At 37.7% G+C, this 24222-nt stretch overlaps 2 protein-coding genes across 4 annotated transcripts in view; one reads left to right on the top strand and one right to left on the bottom strand.

Moving 5' to 3' along the window:
* LOC135465862 (uncharacterized) overlaps positions 1 to 11322 on the bottom strand; it is a 33602-nt gene extending 22280 nt beyond the window's left edge. The window contains exons 1-2 of one of the 2 annotated variants that reach the window (XM_064743226.1): positions 10953 to 11322; positions 3229 to 3285 (exon numbers count right to left, since the gene is read on the bottom strand). The gene's annotated coding sequence lies outside the window, so the exon portion shown is untranslated. Of the gene's footprint in view, positions 1 to 3228; positions 3286 to 3886; positions 3983 to 10952 lie in introns of those variants that run through there. The other variant, XM_064743228.1, reaches the window with a different exon arrangement.
* Positions 1 to 24222, top strand: part of LOC135465861 (ATP-dependent translocase ABCB1-like) — a 71611-nt gene extending 47389 nt beyond the window's left edge. For both annotated transcript variants that reach the window (XM_064743224.1, XM_064743225.1), the window contains 5 exons: positions 18531 to 18687; positions 20745 to 20942; positions 21347 to 21550; positions 23059 to 23205; positions 24022 to 24222. In XM_064743224.1, the coding sequence (XP_064599294.1) occupies positions 18531 to 18687; positions 20745 to 20942; positions 21347 to 21550; positions 23059 to 23205; positions 24022 to 24222 (907 nt within the window). The remainder of the gene's footprint in view (positions 1 to 18530; positions 18688 to 20744; positions 20943 to 21346; positions 21551 to 23058; positions 23206 to 24021) is intronic.

Here is a 24222-nt window from a genome sequence, read left to right as displayed (position 1 = left end):
TTGGTGGTTTACGTGCAACAAAACTGTTGCAGATTCTGAATTTACTTGGTTTTTATTTCCACGGTATTAATGGCTTAATGTTTGTGAATAGGTAGATAAATCCATGACAAGAAAATGGCACACCTTATAGCCAATGAGCGTGCTTTGTCTGCTTGTACAGTACAGGAGTGCTTCTTATCTTGCTAATTAATTAATATATGAGCCTTTGTTCTGCTTGTACTACCTAATTACACAGCATTTAACACAGGTCTGTGTACCTGGGTACATTGTTTTAGTGCGTGTCAGCTGTGTAAATGTCCGGGATTGTGACATGAAGTAAGACGTTCTGCGTTTCCAATAACATATGGTGCATACTTAAAACTGGCTTGTTTGCATGCATCTGCAGGCTGCTTAAACACGCCTTCCCGTACGGTACTCCATTGAGTTTAATTCCGCAGGTACCAGAATATAACAGTGGTGTGTGAATTTATTCCCTTCTTGATACTGAGATATATGTTGCAATCTGTGCACTTTTATCTGAAGTTTAACATTTCAGTAGTATCCAGAAATGCATAAACAGTCAAGGGAGCTTCGGTGACCGAGGGCGTTAACACGCCAGCATGATGTAATGACCCAGGAGCCTTGCCCCAATGTGGTCGCCATGAGTTCAAGTCCATCTCATGCTGGCTCCCTCTCTGGTCGTACGTTGGAATGTCTCCCAGCGACCTGAGGATGGTCATGTGTTTCCTCGGGGCTTTTACCGGTTTCCTCCCACCATAATGCTGGCTGCCGTCATATGAGTAAAATTTTCTTGAGTACGGTGTAAAACACCAGTGAAATAAATAAATAAGTAAACTGTTCACCCTTGATTCACCCTTGAATCTTGATATCAACTTCTAAATGATTAAATGATAATCAAGGATAAGATGTTTCATGCTTTCCACTAGCTATTTTTCTTTGATCTTGTTCTCAGACTTCTCTGCATACACATGCATCTGAATAGTCCGTGAACAATTATCTACGTTAGTATTTATGTGTTTGGCTCAAGCTTTTGATATTCTTAAGAAAAATGTGTCACTAACCATTGTTATCCATGTTTTACATTATTTAAATGTGCACATGGTATCCATAGCAACAGAAGTGTTAGAATCTAGCTTCAAGGCAGCAGAGTATGTTCTAGCCTCAGAGTGCATTCATGTTATATGGAGTTGCATGATTGTGGTAATATGTGTTTGTAGAAATTTCAAATTTATCATTTCATAGGGATTTATAATTGTGTTAAAATCACAAACATTTAGACAAACCTATATGACCGAATACTGAAGAAGAGGAATTAAGGCAAAGAAATAATCAGTTTTATTCTTGAATCATAAATTATTTATCGCTGAAATAAATCATATTAAGCTATATACTGGTATAATCAATAAAACATACAAAGGTGAGTACATGCACATGTATGCAGGTATATATATATATATATATATATATATATATATATATAATATATATATATATATATAATGACTTGGTGTAACTTATCAAGTTAAAGGCTTTCATTCATTGGATGAAATAGGTATTGTAGTAATTTTTTGCCATTACATGTATAGGCTGAGGATCGGCATATCTGCCACCTGTAGACTATCCCTATCCTCAGAATACAGGTATGAGTTCCATCTATTGCTATTTGTAATGTAATATTAGTTCTCAGTTTTTCAGTTAGTCATGCTCTGTATTACTCTGCTTGGAGTTGTTGCCCAGAAGCAGCAAAAAAAAAACAAACAAAAAAACAAAACCTTTCTGTATTAACAGTAAATGGTGTTAATTAGGCGATTCACAATGAATGAAAGAATACCTGTTTGAGACCTTATAGTTGTTTTTGAAACTTTTTAGAGAGTTTCAGATGAATGTACATGTATATATGCATGTATGAGATTTGTCTTTACAATGATATTGCCTAATTTGCATGATCGTTTTTAACTCATTTGCATATTTCTGTTTTTATGCCTTTTTTCGCCCTCTGTGCAGACTAGTTTGCCTTTATTATGGTCATGGTACAAAGGTTCAGACTATGTTAACTTTTATCTTATGTTCATTTCTATCACTTGCGGTTATGCAAAATGGTTGGGCATTTTTTTGTGTATGTAGTTTTTTTTTAGAAAATTCAGAACAATATCTTGACCCCATATACATATGTTGAATAAGCTTTTGTGTGCATTTAGTTACGGATTGTGTTCAAATAAATGTCAGGTAGATCATTAACGAGGAAAACAATGAACAGGTGAAGTGAGTAGGAAGTGTGTGCTTTATGTTGGCGATGACACCTGTGTGAAAGATATTCAATTATAGGACCTGGAGACAAAAGGCTGTACTCGTGACAAAAGATGATCAAATCTAGATGTAATATACTGGATGAATGTGTTAACAGTGGTGAATTGTTGAACCAGCCAATGAAATATAGGAGAATGTGCTAGCTGACAGACAGACACTAGGACACAAAACTACCACACATCTCATAATTTTTTTCATTTCTAAGCTAAATCCGGAAAATTCTGTAGAAGATAATTGTATAGAAAAAGAGGATTCACTAACAAAAGAAGATAAAAAAAAAACATCTCATACCAACATCATGCCAGATTTGTAGTTTTGTAATATGTCAGTGCAGTGTACCTATACATCATTATTACCAAATATGCATACAGTTTTTCAAGTACTCAACGCTGCACTTTCTTGTGTCTTTAGCACATTGCAGCCAGCAATTGTGAAATCGTCAGATCAGCATTTGTGAAGATAATCAGGACCAACGTGCATGCATACAGATTCATTCTTTCATAGTCAAATGATTGATAGAATGTTGTAATTTAAAACATGTATTTTCTGGCACGTTCATACATACTGAAATATAGAAATTTCCCATTTGAACACAGATGGCCACATGCTTGATATATATATTGAATCTGAAGTTCTCTCATGGCTAAGAAGCCTTATTAGTGTGTCAATTTGCCATTTTGATTTGCTTGCCAAAAAGAATTTTTAGTTGATGTATTGGATAGGTGTTTTGTGCGGTACTCAAAGAATATTACCCTTACACGACATTATGGTTGGAGGAAAAAGGGCACACCCGGGTGGAGGGGAACCCACGACCATTCAGTTTTTATGGTCAAGATCTATTTTTGTGTGGTTGAAAATGAAAGAGAATTATCACGCATTTAAATTGATGTATATATAATATAGGTAATATAGGTGACTTACCTAGGTAGGTTGACTGTAATGTTCAGACATGCCACAGGTGTTGTGTGCTATCCACATCTACAACATACAAAACAGGGGATCAATATCAGCCAGGGGGGTAAGAAGGAGAGAGAGAGAGAGAGAGAGAGAGAGAGAGAGAGAGGGCCGTATTAAGTATACTGTCTTTCAGCCAGCCAGCCAGTCAGTCAGTCAGTCAGCCAGTCAGTCAGCCAGTCAGTCAGTCAGTCAGTCAGCCAGTCAGTCAGTCTCACTCACTAATCTAAATACTGCTTTTATATGTTGAATTATTAGATACATGTACAGTGTGCTAAAATGTGTCTCTAAGGGCACAGGACCAATGAATCCACCTGTGAAATATAACTGACAGACTAACCTCTACACACTGATACAGGTATATTGGTCACAAATACTTCATCAGGCCTGGATCGTCAATTCTGTGGCAATTAAGCAAACCAGAAATAAATTTTGGATGAAAGGTCTGTCTGTCTAGCCAGATAAAGTTAGAAAAGCCTACCTGTATCACAGAACCATGAACAGAATATAAGAATATGCACAGAACTTAAAGCAGGCAGATTTACCCTGAGGCATAAAGCAGGTATTTTTACCTGTTCTAGAGGAATATATGCTAATTAAGCAACGTCTGTTTGACTACTTGTACCTGTAATCATTAACGATCAAGAAAGCAGGTGAATCCGATTCGACAGGTAGGAATGACTCGTTATCTCCAGGTATGTCTGCATGGCTATTACACTGGCAGGTAAAGTGTGGCTTGGCTGGTTATAGACACAGATTGCCAAAGGCCCAGAACCTGAGCTTTACAAAAACAATCCCCAACAAATTGATATGACCCAGTAAAAATTACAGCAGTGTGGAAAAAGAGGTCAACCAGGGTTTGCTAAAAAAAGAGAAAAACTCCTCTGTGAGAAAAAGGTCTGATGATCCTTTGAGGTTTAGATTTTGATAAAGCCAGGTAAAAGTGAAATCCTGTTTGTGTCAGGTCTAAACATGTCAACTTGTGACAAATTGACTTAAAACAGTAATTACCAGAATAAGCACTTAGTACTGTAAGAGAATAGCTGGCTGTTAAATCCTTCCCACAGAGCTGGCTACAGGATTAAACTGGCTATGATAAAAAATTGTCAGGTTTATGTGTTATCAATAGATAATGACGATATTGGGTGTCAAACAGTTTAAAGGATGAAGAAAACTATAAAAATGAGCTAAACTTTGAAAAAAAGAATGTGAAAAGTTATTTGTAAATGTGATGGTTAACATTTTTTTCTGATTTTTCCTTAAAGAGAAAACGACATGATGTATATTACTTTTTGCATGATGAGAATATGGTACCACCTCTTAGTATATATCATCTTTGCATAATAAAGTCGTAAGTAAGGAAGTCAGTCATGTCCAGTAAATATATTGGGGCATGGATTCGGACTTTCTTGCTGACAAAATTTTTTAAACTAGCTAGTATTTTGACCATATATATATACTTATAATATATTCCTAAATATTATCATAACTCATATTTAATACATGTGTTTAGATATAAAATACAAATTTACATTCAAATAAATTTATTAGACATGCATCACATCATCTTATGGAACATTACAATGTAAACATCACATATACCTATGGTGCATGATCCCAAATACCCACCATACAAAAATTATTTTCAAATGGCCTTTTTTTCTTTAATGAAGACCATATTTACGGATAACTTCAGACCATATTTACTAATAACATTTCACACCTTTTCATCTGAAATTTGCAGGATTTTTATGTGATCTTCTCCTTGAAGTGTGATTAGAAAATCAATATTTAAGCTGGGATACAATGTTTATCATGTTGTATCCCAGGTTTAAGAAACATTTTAGTCTCTTCAGCCAATAAAGCAGTGAAATGACAGCTTGGAGAGAAATGGATTCGTAATGATCATACAGGAATTGGCAAGAAAAAATGGATAGTAGTTACATAATATAATATAGGCAGCCATTATATTTGCTAATTACCATACAAGTTTCTTTGAAGGTGATTTTTGTGTAAGCTTATATACAGGTCCTTAATGTACCGGTTTACCTTGGTTGTTTAATCTTTTATCACAGTTCACTGAACTCTTTCTTACTAAGCTACATGTTTAGAAAAGGACATTCTTGAAAAGCTTATAGTTATAATGTTAGTGTTTATCTATCTGCGTGTGTATTTACAATTCTGTTGTTTTTAAAGCTTAGAAGGATGATTCATCGGGATGTACAAGGAGCTTCAATCAATATTTGACATCTGAGGCTGTTGTATGATTACCATCTGTTACATGGTATTGTACAAATGCATGAACAAATTTAGATCTGAGATCTGTTTCATTCTTCCAAACATATCTTTCCAAAATACAGATCTGTACTCTAATCCATTGACTATAATATCAGTTTTTCGACGTGTGCTGTCCCCAACATGTCTGAAGTTGTAGGCCAGATTGGAAAATGTTTCCCTTAATCCTGCACTAATTCTGACTTCATGCCAGCTAGTTATTCATAAATAATAAATACCAAAAACACCAGCTGCACTATTAACACAAATGTACCTGTTGCTTCAAAAGTAAGTGAAACTTTACTAACAGTTTAACCCAGGCAACCTGATCTTCCCTCTCTGATCTCAGCCAACCAGAAGCGATGTTGTAAATGTTTCGCCCATCTTAAAAAGCAGGTGGCAATGTTAAAAGATAGGTTGTGAGAATTTTATAGAGCTGCCCTTAGTCACAGCTAAAAATGCAGCAGTTATGTATTCGCACTCTGGTGTACAGGAAATGTTCTGCCAATAAATAGGTCTGATGGCCCCTAGTTGCCAGGTAAGTCTATCCAGCCTCAGACAGGTATATAGCTTGTGATGTGCTTTGTCAGCTGACAATTCCACATCCAATAAATCTGCTCGCAGTTGTAAAAGCGATAAATTGAGTGCAGAATAAAGCAGCTAGAACCATAATGAAGACACGTGCAGATAATGGGATATTACTGCCAACAGACTTGAAGGGATCCTGTTCCCCAATTCTCCTTCCCCACATAAAACAGCCTCTCCACCTCCACCCCTGTCCTGACTGTAGTTATCTATGTACTGCTGAATCTCTGCCATTAACGCTCAATTTCCGAAGCTTACAAAGATCATACCTGTGTCACCCTGTCTCGCCCTTCACCCCACTCTTGTTCATCCAGCCTTTTATTTGGTGTATCTGGAAGGAGCAAAAATCACACCCTTGGCCCCAAAATCTTCTCTGCTCCTACCACATCTAGTTTCACACCTGAACATGTTACCCCTTGTGACACCACCAATTGAATATGTCACCCCCATCAACCTGACAATGTGACCCCCACCCAATGATCATGTCATCCAAGAACCTGGCCATGTGATCTCCACCTGATCATGTGACCCTCATCTGACCATGTGACCCCCTCATAGCACATAGAGATCAATATGACCCTCTCTAAAATCTGAGCCCATGCCAGGCCCTGTGATACCCCTATGCTAGGCCCTTTGATACTCCCATCCCTATCGCGCCGCAGTACTCCATTCCTCAGACATCGTTCCTACACCATCACTGCACGTTTAAACTCCCAGACTTTGTGACATGCCCTACACCCTTCTCCAGTACGCGTCACACCATCAGTCTGCCTCCCCTTATCAAAGAGTACAGAACATCCCTCTGTCTAAGTCATTCTGACTCCCTGCTCTCAGAAACAGAACAATTCCAGCAGACAGTAACATAATAGTTATGTCTTAGACCACAAGGTCACATTCATGTCAGGTCACCTTGTCTCTTGTCTGTTCCCAGCTGTACCTTAGAGAAAATAGCCCATAGGCAAAATCATAAACTGAATGGCAGACAAGGTGGGGGGTTGGGTGGGGGGTTGGGTAGGGGATGTGGCGGGGGTGTCAGGGGCGATGAATCTAAGTTGTCTCTAATATTATGATATCTTTTCACGTTACATGTTTTATATTTATTTATAGTTTATGTTGTCATAAAGGTTGTTTTTCCCAAGACTCTGAATAATTACTTTGATAGCAGGCTTTTTCACATGTTTTAACATTTTCAAAAATTTCACATCTGTGAAAAAGGTGCTTATCAAGTGTAACTTTCATGTTAAAGTTTCACTTACATTTGATTCGATCATGTTGTTAGCCTCAGTTTAAAATTACTTTTTCACTGTAACGAATAACGGAAAAAAAAATTACTAGCTAGGTAATTAGATTATGTGCATTATTACATGGCAGCCTGTAATAATGCACATAACATGTAATAATAACATGTAATAATGCACATTACATGTAAAACTAAATGTTTCATTGTTTCTTTCATTTCCCCTTAACTCCTCACATATCTGAAGTCACACCCCTTTGTATAATGTACGTGATCACATGCATACATGTATGTTTTCCTGTTTACCTAACCTTCAGTGGAGAATCTACAAACCTCTGAAGACAAGATCATTGTGCCAAATACAGACCTTCAGTGTTTACTTTGTGTAAGACTTAGAGGATAAACAATGACAGTCAGATTACAGTTGTACTGAGTCAGAACCTATAAACCTACAGGCCGAGTGCCAGTTTTTTCTCTGGATGGTTCAGCTTTCCTCATATAAATGTTGTATTTTGAGCATGGTGTGATTTACCTCAATTTCCAATAATGTACCTCTTGAAGTACCGGTACTCTAAATGATCTATAATTTCGGACACAAAATTTCCTTTTCTTTTTTTTTTTAGAAGCAAATAAATGTCACAAAATATTATTTTTAGTGCTGAAACTTGTAACTTTCCAGTAGAATATCATCCCATGTTCCAAGCAAACCTTACAACACCTTTCTAAAATCAATACAACCCTCAGAATCAGGGAAAATGGGGAAGTGGGTCATGGACAAAATTTATGGTCAAAATTTATGGCTATTTAGGGCACGTGTACATTGAACAGCTCAAAGTGAACATTAGATACCAACTTAATTATGCTGTGGAATAATACTTTTCTATTTTGGGTTTGAAAAATGTATCTGGAAGTATTTACTTTGTACAAGTAGGACAGATCTTTAGGAAATGTATTTAAGTGTGTATTTAAAGATGGCATGCTGATGTGTAGGCTGAGTACTTACTAACTTCAAATTTCCCTTCTCAGAATTTAGAACATTAAAGTCATGAAATTTTGCGTGCATGCACGAAAGGGGCAGGTTGGGTATTAATTCAAGACTTTTTTGGAAGATTTAGAAGTATTTCCAAACAGCCAATTTTTAACAAGCGAAATGATTGGACAGACTTCAGAATATTTGATAATTAAGATGCTGACTTATATAATAGACAGTATCAATAATACTTATTACAGCAACGCCAGGTAAGTCTCGATAGTAGGAACGTGTTCTCAACCCTGGGTCCTGTACGTTAGCATGTTACGTACGTATACATACGGCAAGACTGATCTTCGATTTTGGACACTCAAATTCTGAAGCAGTCTGGCTGATGGGCAGCTCTAGGTGTCCAGTACGCGCACGGTGAGGTGTGATCTGTCTGAATCACCTTCAGGGACCTTTGCACTGATGTTAGTATCAATCATTTAGTGGGAGACATCTTCCAGGGCATCATGGGATATTTTTGCAGAAAAATTGGTTTTGATTAGCGTGAAAATATGTTGCATTGAAGTCAGTGAGGAAAGTTAAAATGCCTGCATGTATATCTTGACCTAAGACTGTTTCTGTCTGCATGCATGGAATATTTATGTTCATCAGCCCCTGGGGCTAGGTCTCCTACTGTCGTCGTTTGTGAGGCGTTGGCGTGACAGTTATAAAAACGGTCAACAATACTCATGTGGCCCATGGTTAGTCCAGTGTTAGTTGAAGACACCATTATGGTGTGTAATTACAATGTTTCTGTATATCACATGTTGAAAAGATTGTCAGTAACTTGCCAAAATTCTGTGGTTTTTTCCTTGGACACTCTGTAGTCGTGAAAAATTCTTCAGTATGTTGTTAAGCCAGAGTCTAATAAATAAATAAATAAATAAATCAGTAAATAAATAAATGAGCATTTGGATCTATAGAGTCCTGATGTCGTCCTCTATAAAGTGGATTTGAATCTGTGTGCAAAAGTATTGATTTAGAAAATTAAGTATCCAACAGGTTGTCAGCCATTTTGTGTGTAAGACCAGCCAGTATGTATCTGGGTGCACACCTGATGATGCACCTGCTTCAGATATGATCACGTGGTATTCTCATCTGCTTTTTCAAGAAAGATCTGCTATCCTCGTTATGTGCTCTTGATTTTTTGACAGAGAACTGGTAAAAACCATTGCCTAATTCTAATTACCATAATCTTTTACTTAGTGCAGACCATATAGCCCCTGGTCCCACGAGAAGTGTGTTAGTTTTTGACCTCGGAGGGCTGGGGCTCCTTGAAGAAGTGCTTTATTCTATGACCTTGGGATGTACCTGGGGTGGGGCACTAGCTGATCAGTGTACTTCCATGCATGTTCCTGAAGTGCAACCTTAAACCATGAGACTGGTTAAACAGCTGGTTGACTCTAGTGGGAGAAAACCACAGTCTGTGGAGAGGACTGTGCCAGAGATATAGGGGCTGTCACTTGTGGTTTACCACAGATGCCTGACAAGGCACATGGACTCGAATAGGAGCAAGATTTTTTTGAGTAAAAATATAGTATATTTGTTTTCTTGTTTCATGGCTGCAATTGTGTTTGGCTTGAACTCAGAACTCTGTCATTGAATGATACAAATTTTCAGGCATTTGACATTTTAACCAAAGTTGTAAACATAGTATATGTAAATCCAGATCTGTGAAGTTTTCAAAGATGAATACAGGAAATGTTGAAAAAGGGAAATGTCAGATTTGAATTGAAGTGTCGTAGACAATGTGTCAGCACTTGGCAGGAACTCAACAGATGTTTTAGTCGAGTTGTGACAATTAATTGAGTTGATTCTTTGTTGGGAATTAATTGTCCACATTACGATTGTACCTGACAAATGCCACGTTTGATTAAGGTCAAGAAGGATCTTTTTGCAAGATTTTTAACAATATTTTTTGAACATGTGTACAGTTTATCATTTGCTTAATTCAGTAATAATTTGGATATATTGCTCACAATCTGACTGAATTAGGCTTAAACCACTTCAATCTTGATATCTTTTTTTTTTTTTGATTAGATGATCATATCATGATTTTCAGGCTTTAACTTCTGCATATATGTATATATATATATATATATATATATATATATATATATATATATATGTACAAACTAAGATTTGTTACATAATTGGTATGAGCAGCACAACACAAGTGCAAAAGGGTGCCCTATAATTGCGTAAGCTTTTCGCATATAACAGAGCAACTTTCAGTGCAATTTATGCAGATTTGTAATTTGATTTTGAAGACATAACTGCATCAGTTGGATTGGCAAATTTCAGGGCTTCACAAAAAGTATGATTTTAGCAGTCTACACAGAATAATGACTTCAGAATATGCTTGAATAAACTCTTTGCAAACATTTGGAAAGGTTTGAAGAATTACAGTATCATATTCATGAACAGTACACCTTAATTTATACAGATCGGTCATTTGCCACTGTTAATTAAGCTGTAATAAATAAACCTCAATGTGGTTAAAACATCTACAGATGCATGATAGACATATGTGTACCAAAATAAGACATGGTAAATTATGTAATGATTAGCACCTACCATGCAGTGTTACGATTGTCAGCCTTGGTCTGTTTGTTTTATCCGAACATGCCCTGTGCTACACTGTGGGTATGATCAGTCACACTGTATTGATCCATCTGAATGTCAGTGTGATTCAGTGAGCGATGTATCACTGTATAAGACAGCTCCTTCTCTCTCTTCCTGACTGACTCTGTGAAGTCATACAGGATGACAGTTACGATTGGTTGGTTAATCCTCGCCTGAAAGCAAACACGTTTCGGATGCTCTCCAAAGATCAGCTGTTTCTGGGGCTGTGTATTAATTTATAACAAATGTTAACCAGGTCTAGCACCTCATTTCAGCGTGTTGTTCCATCTACCAGGAGCATAATCTTAGATCTCTGTAAGGTCTGGAAAATGTCCGGGGCATTCACATACAGCACCTTGTCAGCCCCTATGCACACAAACTACACCACAGCCTCCCTCTTCCCTGACATCACCCCCATAACATGTGCTCATCCCTGGTAGCTTAACATCTGCCATATCTTCACAAGTTATTTTTGAATTCAGCCACCTCTGACCTCTGACAGTTGACCCTGTTTCAGTTGACTCATCTCATTGATTCAGCCAGTCACATGACCTAGCATATCAACCTTGTACCCATTGGCATATAACTACAGCTCTTGCCTTAATCCCATGAAACCTCTAATTGTGTGCTGGTTGGTTTCTATGGCAATATGGTCTAACAGTGCATGTTGTAACATAGGGGTAGAAAAATGTAAGCAAACATTGCATGAATCTCACTAGTGTTATCAATTGTATTTATGTTGTGGAATGCTAGAAAGGGAACAAAAAAAAACAAGACAGCATATCTTGTTCCATGCAGCTCATTCTCTTTAAGGCTGCGCAATGTAAATAGCCATTAGGATGACATTCTTGCAGCAACCGAAGCTACACATGGCACAAAGTTAATATACCTCTCTCTGCCTTTCTGGATAAATTGAAAGCATCTATTTGTGGATACTGTTATTCAGCCTTTACAGGAAATGTGCAGCTTCTTGTGAAAACAGCTGACATTTCCAGCTCGATCTTTGTTCCAGTGCACAGAAGTATATGAAGTTGCTGGTCTGTTAAGGTCTTAATTTTAGTTACGCTTTAAATGGATTACTGGTAATCCAATCAATCAGCCCTGATGACAGAGGTCGCTTTCTACCTTGAATTCAGCTCTGGCTGGTTTTAAATTAGGAACCATGTCCGCAGGCTTAGAATGATAGATCACTTGATCTGGCTATCCAGATTTCTCCACCCATAAACCTAACTGCAGTTGTGCAAGGTATAAATACATTTTTTTGTTTTTTACTGTAATCTTCAGTTGATCAAAGTTTTTGTGTGTCATAATTTCCCTGATCTTTTTACAATGTAGTATCACAGAATCTCATGTCCGTGCCTTTTACCTTTGTTGTTGTCCGTATATATTCATTTATTTATCTGAGTTATGGTATACTCCGTATCCCTAAATATGACACCTACAATGTGTAAATGATGTGCATTGGGCACTGGACTAACAATTAAATGTCATTGTCATTGAAGAGCATTGTGCTTCAGTTGATAAAAAAAATACCCCAGTGTACGTAGGCCCTATATACTGGCATCACTATAAACATGCATTATACATGTTTCACTTGATTAACAGAAAAAATTCTACATGTACATTACAGATTTTAATTGGAAAGATTTACAATGAAATGTGATTTAAAGAGGGTGGTTAAATTTTACCTGTATAAAACTGATCAGTCCTGTAGCCAGGTGTGTAACATTGTGCAGGTGTAGAGACTGGTTACTTAAGACCTCTGTATTAGCTGTGACCCATGGATGATAACTGGGGAAGTGGTGACACACTCCACTTTGGTCTTCCTGGTGCAGGTTGTACATGTATGCTTGTTTGAGCTCAGTGTGTAGCTATAGGTGTAATAAATCAGCGTCCATTTCCCAGACATTGTTGATGATTGAATGGTACATCACCTTAAATTTGTTTGTGAAATTTGTATTTTTCCTGTATGATCTCATCCTTGACCTTTCAAACAAACCTCAAAATAATACCTCAAGATCAGTAGAAATTCCAGAATTTTAGGATCTAAAATGTGCAACTTAGTCAGGGGTGAAATTTTAGGTCACTTGCCAGATTAATTTACGTGTTATTTTATCAATGATTAGACTTCATTTATTTGGAGCTTAAGAGCATGTACGTGGAATTTCTGTTTAGATAAGATTATGTATTTTAATGGAATGATCTTATAGAAAAGACTGTATAGAATGAATGTACATGTATATATATTGACATTATTAGCTGAGATAGCTAGACACAAATTATAGCACCTTGGTAGTACTAAGTAGGCCTATGACCTGTGGGTAGGGACAGGTCCTGTTATTTCCCCTTGCCCCACCTGCGCGGCACAATACAGACTTTGTAAGCAATGCATTAATGGTTGAATGCAATCCAAAAGGCTCTGTCAACAATTCATTTCCTTGTGAAATTCTGTAGCCACCCTAAAAACACTCCCCAAGAAATTCCTGTATATATATATATATATATATATATATATATATGTATGTGATACAGAATGCTTTTAAAATCATATAGTAAAACATGAATCGATGAGTGAATTGTCTTAATTATAGATTGCATTCAATCAGTCAGTGATTTTAATGTGTAACAAACCTTGTAAGTTGAAAATGTAAATTTTATACCATATTAATTGCCTTTAGTGCATTGGCTTTCATCATTATTAAATGATATAAAAGCTGAGTAAAACTCATACCTCTTTGTTTCAAGGTGGAAATTGGAAGTTCAGTCAGACATGTGTCACTACCTTTTTTAATGTGTTTGTAATTAACACAGTGAAAAGCTACGTGAATTTTTCTGTATTTATGGTAAATTGGGTGTGTCTCCTTTAACAGGGTAGATCACTACCTACATGTATACACTGGTTTGTCTACACACACACACATACATACACACTACCCTAACCAATTCTGCCTGTGCCTGACTGTGTCATGGAATATTAGATGTATAAAGAGTGTGGGAAATACTCCAATAGTACATAGCCAGGTGCATTAAAATGTGTTGGTTATAAATGCATTGGTGTAATGAGAGAGAGAGTTGATTCTCTCTAATGTCTATAACTACACAAACATGTAGAATAAAATGTACTCGATAAGTACACTAATCCTCCAAAATATGCATTAGGACTTAAGTTCTTTTGAACTGTTTCAGACTACGAGCAAATGGGCACCAATATGCACATCTGTGTTACAGCAAAGAGACTTCTCTTTGATGTAGTATACATGTGACCAGGAGAATAAGCTGTAAAAGGCAGCTATATATACGGCTATGGCTGTTCACATTCAGTATTGGTATATTTTGGGGGCCATATACTTTTCCTAGCTCTAATGTATAAGCATAATTAAGAGATATTATCATTTCACATGTATGTATCAGTAGGTGCAGGTATGAAACCGGAATGTTCCCTCATGTTAAGAGGTGTATGTGAAACAGAGCCCAGGAGGTCAGTAGCATATAAAAAGAGAAGTACATTTAATTGACAGGAAGGAGAATGTAGGTGTGGGAAAAATTGGTGATCAATGCACATAGAATTAGGTTTTCCAGCGCACTGGAAAAGCCATGCCTAATGTAATATAAATGTACGGTCAGCTGAATGGTTGGAGATAACCCACTGTTACAGTCCTAGTCATAGTCAATAATTAGAACTATGTTATTGTAATTGTTAATGAAAATATACTGTTCATAATAATTAAAAACTGAAATTTAATTAACATTATTATGAGGGTTCATGTCAACGTTTGCGAAGAATGATGGCTTAATTAACATGTATTTTCTCATACGTTGATCAAGTCTAATTATAACACAGTAATTAAGGTGTATGAACAAAACAATCAAAACTAAGAGGATGATGTGGAATAATGATTAATGACATGCTCAACTACATGTACATATAATGATTAATGATGTGCTCAACTACATGTACATATAATGATTAATGATATGCTCAACTACATGTACATATAATGATTAATGATATGCTCAACTACATGTACATATAATAATTAATGATATGCTCAACTACATGTACATATAATGATTAATGATATGTTCAACTACATATGCTCAACTACATGTACATATAATGATTAATGATATGTTCAACTACATGTACATATAATGATTAATGATATGCTCAACTACATGTACATATAATGATTAATGATATGCTCAACTACATGTACATATAATGATTAATGATATGTTCAACTACATGTACATATAATGATTAATGATATGCTCAATTACATGTACATATAATGATTAATGATATGCTCAACTACATGTACATATAATGATTAATGATATGTTCAACTACATGTACATATAATGATTAATGATATGCTCAACTACATGTACATATAATGATTAATGATATGTTCAACTACATGTACATATAATGATTAATGATATGCTCAACTACATGTACATATAATGATTAATGATATGTTCAACTACATGTACATATAATGATTAATGATATGTTCAACTACATGTACATATAATGATTAATGATATGCTCAACTACATGTACATATAATGATTAATGATATGCTCAACTACATGTACATATAATGATTAATGATATGCTCAACTACATGTACATATAATGATTAATGATATGCTCAACTACATGTACATATAATGATTAATGATCTGCTCAACTACATATATATATATACATGTAACTGCCGTAAGTAAGTTGCTCTGATCCAGACTTTGGTCCAAGAATTCCTCACATAGTTTTGGCAAGAAGAGAATTCATTGACATGCCCCATTAGTGGAGAATGCTGTGGTCACATGACCCAGAGTTGCGGTGTTGTAAGATAAGAACTGTGTAAGAGCTGGCCAGAGTTCTTCTCTAAGAGAGTGGATGTACAAATGTAATGGGGCTCTTTTAGGGGCAAGTGAACATGGACAGCTGGAAGAATATGCCATATCTGAGGGAATTTCTACAAATTTAACTATATGGCTTTGTCTTGATGTTGGTTATGGTCATGCAGAGGTAGACCTGTGTATTAAAAGAGAAATGCAATGGTTAATAAGCTGAGAGTTATCTGTTTTCAGTTTAACAAGTAGAATGAAAATAAGCAGCTAACACATTACTTAGCTGTTTGCCCCCTTTGTCAGCTCAAATGACTTCATCAATTGTTGTGAACCGTTTGTTTACATATATTTATTTTGTTGTACTAATAAAGGGTGTTAATCATGTTGTAATAGACCTTTCAGAGCAAGAACTGTTTACATCACAGTGGGTCAGCTTGAGGAAATATGATCACTGCTGCAGATGAAAAAATGAAAACATATAAAACTTTTTATACATGAACTGGTGATGCATAAACTGATGTACTCTACTATGATAAGCAATAAATTTGTGAATAAGAAATAAACTGTAAATGCTGCCATTATCATTATCATTATCAAATACCCTCATTATAAGATATAAACCCAGCCAAACCTTACTTCATAGTGTTAGAAAATTTAAAAAGCAACCTAATAAACACCTTTTGTGTATGTAATAAGATTTATGCAAATTCGATCAATCATCAATTGATCAATCACTTCACCTCCAGCCTCTGATTCTCTGTGGGTTGGGAAAGCTAACAGCTTTTTATAGCTTAAGGTATGTAAGGTGATAACCAATCTTCCCTGCAGAAAAGATTGAAACATGTGGCATTTATTCAGCTGTTCTTTACAGCATTTCAAAAGACTCCATGTTGAAACCCCCTAAGGAGCCCCCTTATCTTTCTCAACTTCATGCCATGACTACCCCTCATTTCTCACTCTGTATCAACTTCCCCTTTCCCAAGACATCTTTTATCACTTTCCCTAGTTTGACATTTATTTTTTTGTGGGTGTGCGTGGAATCAGCCAGTGAAATACATGTGGCATAGCTTCACTTTTGTGGGGACTGCTGTGGAGTGGGGTGTGAGTGTCAGATCAGTATATACTTCTAGTAGAAGACGATTCCTGGGGTTACATCAAGGGAGGTTCCACATTTACCTCTTACATTTTCTGACAATGTTATGAGACTTTTTTTATGCTGACAAAATAAACATACAGTTTAATTAAATCTTTCATTTGTCTTGTCTAATAGAATGAATCAAATGGTTATTTCATCCCACCCACCAACAAGTTTAATTTACCCTACTTTTTCTAATTTTTGTGACACCTGCTCTGCTCTTTTTAGCCAGTATACATGTAACTGTAGCAGGAATATTTAATTTCTTTTTTCTCACATGGTTAGACCATCTAATGAACAACATACTCATATCTTTACTTTTCAGACAATCTGGGAAAGAAACGTAATATTCTGCTTTCATCGCTACTGATATCTGTCCCAGAAATTAGAAGAATTAGAACAGTTTTTTTCTGCATGCATGTATGCTCATTATTACGACCCCTAAAACTGTCATCTTCACATGTACTCGTTAAGGTGTAAAAATATCTGTACTTGACACATTTTAAAATATTTTAAAAAATTAACGCTTTGTTATGAAAAGTAAACAAACAAAGAAACAAATTCATCCCAAGATCTGTTCAAACTAAGAGAGGTCCCCTGTGGCCTTATGGTCAGTGTGCTGGTACAGCGCTATGACCCAGGGACTCATGTTGCCTTCTTCTGCAGTAATGCACTGTGAGGTCTGCCTCAGTCCTGTGGATGGTTGTGGCTTTCCCCTAGACCCTGTGTGGTCTCCTCCCACCATAATGCTGGGAGCTGTTGCATAAGTGAAATATTATTACCGTAAAAAAAAAAATAATCATGTAAGATCCATTGGCCTGTGCATGAACAGGTTTACTCCAATTACTGTAATTCATTGGTAGAACACCTGTGATTGCCACCCAGTGAGTGTTCTAAATCCAGGTGTATCCATAGCTATAATAGGTATGTTTTCACAAAACCACCACTGCGTGTGGGGCCTTGGCAATAACAAGCAGTTAGTTCAGAACGGGCACTCTAGATTCCCCTGTCCATAAACTCGACCATGGGATAAGCAGATCTTGAGGATTACAGTCAAAATGAAATAATTCGCATAAAACATCGGTATACTTCTGTAGAAGCCTTCTTGATCTGTTGATAGCCTTTGTGTAGACCAGAGTTATCTCCCTTGATCAGGGAGTCTGGACCTGTATGGTTCACTGGAAGTTTGGAAGTGTTGGTGACGAGTGATTAGAAATCTCACCTCAGGCGAAGTATGTTAATTAAGACTTTGCCGATGTGTGGTAAATGATCTAAAACTTCGCCTAAAGAATTGTGTTTTTAAAGGCAAATAAATGTCACAAGGTATTACTCTTCGTGCTAAAACCTACATTTTCCGATCTTGTAAACAAACCTTAAAACACGTTTTTGAGTCCAATACAACTCTCAGAATTTGAATCTGGCAAAGTATGCAACTTAGTCATGGGCGTAAATTTTGGTCATATACCATACTTTCTTTGCCACTGAACATTCAGTCATGTGAATATACTAAGCTCACTATTCTGCTTTGATTTCAGAGTGTTCTTTGCCATCACATTCACTGGACTAGCCGTTGGTCAAGCGTCTTCGTTCTTACCTGACTACTCCAAGGCCAGACTAGCAGCTGGACACATCTTCAGACTTCTGGACACTGTGCCGCTCATTGATATTTACTCAAAGAAAGGATGTTTTGTGGTGAGTGGTATTAATAATAAGTTCATATTAGTAATAAGTTCGTATTTCTGGAACATAAAATAAAACGTCGTAATCTGTATGTAAGCATCATTGGGCAGCTGGCTGGACTGTGAGTGTCCGTTGAGTTGAAGTAGTTTCAAGATGGATCTACACTGTAGAGGGACAAGCAAACAAGCTCAAGATTTCATGAAAGAATAAATAACATGTAGTGGTGTGTGTAATCAATTTTACGGAAATGTAATATTTCCTATGGGCATTAATATATACAGTACATCCAGATCCTAGCCGAATGCCGCTTCGGGACCGGTAGATCCAGGATCAATCCTTGATCGAGTCACACCTAAGACTTCAAAAGAGGAAGTTGTAACTTCCTCGCTTGGCGTTCGGCATGAAGGGGATAGTGCAACGACTGGTTGACCCGTATCAGTATAATGGCTGGGGCGGGGCGGCTTACTTGCCTTCGGTAAGTCGTCTCAGTGAAGCAGCACTAGATAAAAGAGCGGTGGAAATCCGTCCTGCAGCAAGGAGGCATATTACACGTACATGCACCCTAAGGATTCCTTCGTCATCATATGAGTGAAAAATTGTTAAGTACGACGTTAAACCCCAAGCACTCACTCACTCATTCCCTGGCCGAATGTTCAATGTTCGTCATGGCCAGAGCGTATGCCCACAGTCCGGCCATCATTCGCCGAATCTAATCCACTCTCTACTGCCATCCTGACGCGATTGTTTGCCCATGGTGGGCCCATGGGCATCATCATGATGGTGTCATTGTGCCATCATAATCGGAACATTTTTTCCAATTTGTCACAAAGCTCAAGGCTATATTGCACTAATGGTTGAAGCCTGCTACTTCTGAAAATTCTGATAGATCATGCATACGCCAAGCATATATCATATATTGTAGATTTCCCCTCTTGTACAGGTTGGGAACATAAGCTAATGATGCTCTAAGGTCATCATTAGGTAGTGCTGATAAACTGCAGAAAAATGCAGACATGGCTGTTGAACTTCATAGCTACATGTAGTATATGTACAAATTTGTTTATGTATAACCACCAATACGTATATGTACTTCTTTTCATGTTGTAAAATCATATGGTGATCATACCATGGTAAGCGCATCCTAATCGGATCCTATACCAGATGTACAGATAATAGGAACAGTATCCGCCCATGGTTGGCTCCCCATAAGTGGACAGTGCAGCCAATATAGGCATAATATATTAGGCTAGGATCCAGTTGTAATATACGTTGTGGGGGCCTTCATGGCCGAGGGGGTTAGCACACCAGCACAGCACGATAGTGCCGGAGCCTCCCACTCTGTGAGTTCCCTGTGAGCTCAGCTCATGCTGTCTTCCTTAATCTGGCTGTACCTGGGAAGGCTTGCAGCAACCTGCTGATGGTTATGGGTTTTCCCCGGGCTCTGCCTGGTTTCCTCCCACCATAATGCTGGGCGCCGTCGTATAAGTGAAATATCCTTGAGTATGACATAAGACACCAATCAAATAAACAAATAAATATGCATATTGAAACTGTATATTTTTATGGCGATTATGTGAAGTTACTTGTACACCTGTAGACTGAGTGTATTGTCATGATTGTATAGGTATACAGGTGTGATGTTACTTGTACACCTGTAGACTGAGTGTATTGTCATGATTGTACAGGTATACAGGTGTGAGGTTACATGTACACCTGTAGACTGAGTGTATTGTCATGATTGTACAGGTATATGTAATCAGTATGTGATGTTACTTGTACACTTGTAGACTGAGTGTATTGTCATGATTGTACAGGTGTACAGGTGTGATGTTGCTTGTACACCTGTAGACTGAGTGTATTGTCATGATTGCTCAGATATATGTAATCTGTATGTGATGTTACTTGTACACTTGTAGACTGAGTGTATTGTCATGATTGTACAGGTATATGTAATCAGTATGTGATGTTACTTGTACACCTGTAGACTGAGTGTATTGTCATGATTGTACAGGTATATGTAATCTGTATATGACTGTTGTATTGTATATCTAACTTGCTTGTGACTTCAGACTGATGTTGTGGGAGACATTGTCCTGAAGGACGTGATATTTCGCTATCCCTCCCGTCCCAATGTCCCTGTTCTCACAAATATGGACCTCTCCGTAAAGGCGGGGCAGACTGTGGCGTTGGTCGGCGTCAGCGGGTGTGGCAAGAGCACAGTTGTGTCCCTTCTTCAGCGGTATTATGACCCTATGGGCGGGGAAATAGTAAGTGCCAGGCCTTGTTGACAATCTGATGACGTAATTCTGGAGAAATCCAGCATTGACCCTGTCATCCAGTTCATGTTTGAAAAAGAATTACAAAAGAAAATGTTTTTATACATTCGTTTAAAAGCATTTGTCTTCCACCTTGGTGTTACGGGCAATCTCTGTGCATTATATGTGGGAAAGTCTATCGGTAATTTGCCAAAGGTTGCTGGTTTATCCCAGGCATCCTGATTTCCTCCACTCATAATGCAGACTGCCATGGTATATGTGATAAAGTCTTGAGTAAGGGCCTCAAGCAGCTAGCAGTCAAATCAATAAATACATGTAAATATAATGTTGTAATGGTGTCCAAACACCATGGGAAGAAATAAGCAAAACTTGCTAAATATGGGTCGCTGTTTCAGATCGTGGATGGAACAAACATCAAAGACCTCAACCTGGGTACGTATCGCTCGTTCCTCAGCGTGGTCAGTCAAGAACCCATCCTCTTTGATCTGACTATCTTTGACAACATCATCTATGGACTGGAACGTGAGGTCAGCATGGCCGAAGTCATCGAGGCCACGAGGACGGCTAACATCCATGAGTTCATTTCCAGTTTGCCACTGGTAGGTTTGGGATTTGACATTTTAATGTGTATGTCAGTTTTATTAGTTAATCTTACTCTGAAGTCAGCAAAAAGTGACTTGTGACTACTCAGGCAAACGGACCAACCCATACCAATAGTGGGGTTTCGAGTTCAAACTCTTCCAATTTTGTTGCTAAAGGTAAACATAGTCCTTGTATACCATATGACAGAAATGTTAGGCAACTTTTGTTGACATTAATTTACCAATAACTTGCCTTGTTATGTTCTGGATACAAAAATGACAACGTTTCCCTTCTGGAACTTCATATTTATTTATTTATTTATTTATTTGATTGCTTTTTTTGCGCTGTACTCAAGAATATTTCACTTATGCGACAGCGGCCAGAATTATGGTGGATGGAAACCGGGCAGAGCCCAGGGGAAACCCACGACCATCCGCAGGTTGCTGGCAGACATTCCCATGCACAGGAACTTTGTAGGTTCACAAGCAATCTGCTCCTCAGTTTTGTGTTCGTCTACTGTTGGTAACTTTTTGTGAAACTTTCAGGTGCCCTTGTTAAAGTAAATGTAATAAAAAACAGTTGCTTAATATTTCTGACAAGTCACCTGATACAATAAGATGTTTTTTTTTTTACCTTCAACGATAAAAGAGTGCAAACACGAACCAATACATCCAATGTCGCACCATCCCTTCTCATGACAGTGTTACTTTTCATTCCATTCTCAGTGAAAGCAGTTGTAACGTCATGACATCACAAAAAGATTGAACATTTGTAACCAATGTTTGGGACATCCGGTTGACCTATTTGCTACAGTACTGCTTCTGATTGGTCAATTGCGTGTTCTTGATTGACAGTTTGGAAAGGTCAATTAATTGGCTGTGAACTGAATGCAATTGTAAGGAAGGGCACAGTATCAACCAGTTTCTCAAGTTTAAACACATTGGTAACTAGATGGTTGTAGTTGGTCACAACCTAGCCTGCTGTATCAAAGTGGTCGCACACATAGCACGTTGTCAAGTGTCTGCAAAATCTGACATATCAAAGCGATATGTGATGACCTAGCTATGGCACTTGGTTTGAGATGTCAATCTTTATAACCTATAGCTCAGCTAATCTTCAGAATGGTTTCCTTTTACAAATTAACAAAAGAGGCACCCAGCTTACTTCCCTTAATTAAAGTGAAAAAGCAAGATTTTGATTGAATGAATAGTGGATGGGCAAGAGCCTCTCGCAAATAACAATTGCCCTGAGCTCAAGTCGATTCTGACTTCTGCTCTAGTCATAGGTGGGAAGGCTTGTCCGTAGCGGATGGTCATAGGTATCCCCAGGACTTTTTTTTCCTCGACCATAATGGTAGCCACCATCATATCAGCAAAATATTCTTGATTATGGTGTTAAACACCAATCAAATAAATAAATTTATCATATACAGAGGTCAAGACCTCTCTATCAAAATATTTGTCTGTAGGTTTGCAAAGATCAGTGTTTCAAAATGAATTATCTCCCCTGTTTTATACATTCCCAGGGCTATGACACCATGGTAGGTGAGAAAGGAACACAGTTGTCTGGGGGCCAAAAACAGCGTATCGCAATAGCCAGGGCTTTGGTGCGCAATCCCAGAATCCTCCTGCTGGATGAAGCCACATCAGCTCTGGATACAGAGAGTGAGAAGGTGGGTATAGGCAGAGGTCATTGTTAGTGTACTCATACTTTGTGTCAGAAATGGCCAGGATTCAACGACATGGTACATTACAGAATTGATGCTGATTGTCTAACAGTCGAAATAGGGCTTCCTGGTTTAAATCTTGCAGCCTAGGTCACGCTTGAACAAATGTACCATACCTAATATTCAGCGTAAAGTAGAACCCCATTGCTGGATCTTCACAACCACATATAGATGCTTTTAAATTCCCTGAATCGATTGCGATCATTTAAAACATCGAAAACGGAGGAAAAACAGTAAAATTTGGTGTTCAAACGTCAGACTCCATACTCCACTACCATAGAGTCACCATTGACATTGTGACGACACGGCTGTACATTTACTATTTACATGTACCATACCTAAAATTGAGCTCAAACAAAGCATAGCCTTGACTTTCCTGTCACTCACATCAGCCAATCGGAATTGACAAGACATAGCCTGAACTTGCCTACCTCTCACATCAACCAAACAGAATCAACAAGACATAGCCTGAACTTGCCTACCTCTCCCATCAACCAATCAGAATCAACAAGACATAGCCTGGACTTGCCTGTCTCTCAATTTAACCAATCAGAATCAACAAGACATAACCTGGACTTGCCTGTCTCTCAGTTCAGCCAATCAGAATCGAAACTGGCAGGTTTTTCAGATTGGATTACTTTTATCCGTCAACCCAAAATTGACTTGGAGTAGCTTAAACAGTTTGATCAATTTGCTGTGTAAACTTGCTAAGGTTTGAAGAACAGAGCTGTGTGACTTCTGCATGTGTTTATCTGGTTTCAGCTGGTTCAAACTGCCCTGGACTCCGCTCAGGAGGGAAGAACTTGTATTGTCATCGCTCATCGTCTGTCCACGATTCAGAATGCAGACATCATCTTCCTGATAGAAGGAGGAAGGATCATCGAGAGAGGAACTCATGCAGAACTCGTCGCGGCCAAGGGAGCTTACTCTGCTCTTGTTAGTGGACAGCAAATTAGAAAATAA

This window comes from Liolophura sinensis, chromosome 5 (genome assembly GCF_032854445.1).
Source record: "Liolophura sinensis isolate JHLJ2023 chromosome 5, CUHK_Ljap_v2, whole genome shotgun sequence".
Taxonomy (NCBI): domain Eukaryota; kingdom Metazoa; phylum Mollusca; class Polyplacophora; order Chitonida; family Chitonidae; genus Liolophura; species Liolophura sinensis.
This window is presented reverse-complemented; position numbering and strand designations above follow the sequence as displayed.